The sequence below is a fragment of the Labeo rohita genome, chromosome 22 (genome assembly GCF_022985175.1).
Source record: "Labeo rohita strain BAU-BD-2019 chromosome 22, IGBB_LRoh.1.0, whole genome shotgun sequence".
Classification (NCBI taxonomy): domain Eukaryota; kingdom Metazoa; phylum Chordata; class Actinopteri; order Cypriniformes; family Cyprinidae; genus Labeo; species Labeo rohita.
The window spans coordinates 33,199,776-33,202,275 of NC_066890.1; the positions used below are offsets into that span (position 1 = coordinate 33,199,776).

At 26.8% G+C, this 2,500-nt stretch overlaps 1 protein-coding gene across 3 annotated transcripts in view; it reads left to right on the forward strand.

Annotated features, from left to right (window-relative positions):
• Positions 1-2,500, forward strand: part of eps15l1a (epidermal growth factor receptor pathway substrate 15-like 1a) — a 40,753-nt gene that overhangs the window by 1,598 nt on the left and 36,655 nt on the right. For all 3 annotated transcript variants that reach the window (XM_051094427.1, XM_051094428.1, XM_051094429.1), the window contains exons 2-8: positions 1,248-1,289; positions 1,424-1,513; positions 1,593-1,640; positions 1,712-1,807; positions 1,885-1,950; positions 2,056-2,181; positions 2,363-2,422. In XM_051094427.1, coding sequence (XP_050950384.1) covers positions 1,248-1,289; positions 1,424-1,513; positions 1,593-1,640; positions 1,712-1,807; positions 1,885-1,950; positions 2,056-2,181; positions 2,363-2,422 — 528 coding nt within the window. The remainder of the gene's footprint in view (positions 1-1,247; positions 1,290-1,423; positions 1,514-1,592; positions 1,641-1,711; positions 1,808-1,884; positions 1,951-2,055; positions 2,182-2,362; positions 2,423-2,500) is intronic.

A 2,500-nucleotide genomic window follows, 5' to 3' on the forward strand; every position in this document is an offset into this window, starting at 1 on the left:
ATTGTAATTACATTTTTTATAATTGTACATGTTATTTTTTTTGTTGTTGTTGTTGTTTAGGTATTGATATTTATTTTATTTCAGTTTAGTTTTAGTAATTTTAATACTCAGATACTAGAAATCTGGCCTTGGCAACTACTTGAAGTTTTTACATCTACTATTTTTAATTAATTTATTTTTTATTATATATTTTATTTTTTTTAATATATAAAATATATATTTCAAGAATTCAGAAAAATGCTATCTGAAACCAATGTATATATTAAAATGGTAAACTAATAATAATATTAATATTATTTTATTATCATAATAATAATATTATTTTATTTTATAATTTTTTAATGTATTTTTTATTTGATTATTTCAGCTTCATTTGAATTAATGAATTAATTTTAACCATATTTAACAGTTTTAGTTAACAATAACAGCGTCAATATATTACCTAACCACAATACTAATTATTATGAATAAATTATTATTAATTTAATTGTAATTTATTATATTTCAATTTAGTTTTAGTAATTGCAATATCCCATCTTTAAAAAAAATTAACAAATATTAGAAATCTTGCCTTGGCAACTACCTGAAAAAAAAATTGGAGGTTTTTAGTTTTTCAATCTAATTTTATTTTATTTTATTTTATTTTATTTTATTTTATTTTATTTTATTTTATTTTATTTTATTTTATTAATTAAATTAAATTGAATTAATTTAAATTTTTTATTATGCATTTTATTTTATTATTTCAGCTTAATTTCAATTAACGTTGACAATTTTTAAGTTTTAGTTAACAAAACCAGTGCTGTGCATTATATTACCTAATCATAATACTAATTATTATGAATAAATTATTATTAAATAATATTATTTCTCTTTCTTTTCCTTGTTTATATATTTATTTAATTAAATTAAATTTAACTTTAATTTATTTTATTTCAATTTAGTTTTAGCAATTGTAGTACTCCATCTTTTAAAAAAAAAAAATAATAATAATTAGAAATCTTGCCTTGGCAACTGCCTGAAAAAAACAATTAGACGTTTGTCCATCTAATATTTTTATTTTATTTTATTATTATTTTATTTTATTTTATTTATTTTTATGATGTATTTAATTTAATTTTATTATTTAAGCTTCATTTCAATTAACGTTAACCATTTCAACAGTTTTAGTTAACAATAACCTAATCGTAATACTAATTAATAATTTATTATTAAATAATATTTCTCTTTCTTTTCCTCCCTCTCAGCTGTCAAGCGGGAACCCTGTATATGAGAGCTTTTACAGACAGGTGAGGCCATAATTCTGTTGGTGAACCATGTCTGAAATTTGTAGACTGTATCATAGTGATCTGCTTTTATAATATATCAATCTTTTTTTGCAACAAAAAGACATTTCACTCACTTTATGTGTGTTTTTTTGAAGGTGGACCCGGGGAACACCGGGAGGGTTGGACCCACAGAGGCTGCCTTGTTTTTGAAGAAATCAGGCCTGCCTGACATCACATTAGGAAAGGTTAGTGTTCGGGTAAAACTTGATGCGAAATGATACTTGGATGTTCGTAATACTTAGTTTCCTGTTTGTTTCTTTTCAGATCTGGGATTTAGCTGATCCGGATGGCAAAGGTTTCTTGGATAAACAGGTAAATCTATCATTGTTTATAAGAGCATCTGAAACTTGATGCTGACTTGAGTTGTTGTGGTTTGTTTTCAGGGATTTTACGTTGCTCTGCGACTCGTGGCCTGTGCGCAAAGTGGACACGACATCAGTGTTTCCAGTCTGAACCTCCCTGTTCCCCCTCCGAAATTCGTAAGTGTCAGTGCTGAGAGCTGATATCATAGTTTTCCAGGCAGAATGAGCTCACAGGTTTCTCATCTCTGTTGTAGAAGGACCACAGCAGCCCGTCACTGAGTTCGGTAACATCAACCAACGAGAGCCACTGGGCGGTGCGGGTAAGTGCTTTCCATTGTTTATCCCATGAGCTTTTGATTGTATTTGCGTATTACAAAAGATTTCATGAATATTGATTATAAATACTCTTCATGTTTATTTTCCAGCCTGAAGAGAAGAGCAAGTTTGATGGCATTTTTGAAAGTCTTGCCCCAGTGAACGGATTGTTGTCCGGTGAGAAGGTCAAACCAGTACTGATAAACTCTAAACTACCTGTGGATGTACTCGGAAAGGTAAAATTGTAATTGAATAAGATTAGGTAATATTTATAATTAAAAAATAATAGATTTAATAATAATGAAGTAATTGAATTGATAAATATATTTAAAAAATATGATTATATTTTTCAAAAATAATCATAATAATATATAAAAATAATATAAAAAACATTATTAAATGACTCTCTCTGATTAGGTTTGGGATTTGAGTGACATAGACAAAGATGGGCACTTGGACAAAGATGAGTTTGCAGTGGTGAGTAATTATTTTTGTATTATAATAAAATCACACTCTTATCTTACTATGTACAGTGCTTTCAGATTACTGGCATTT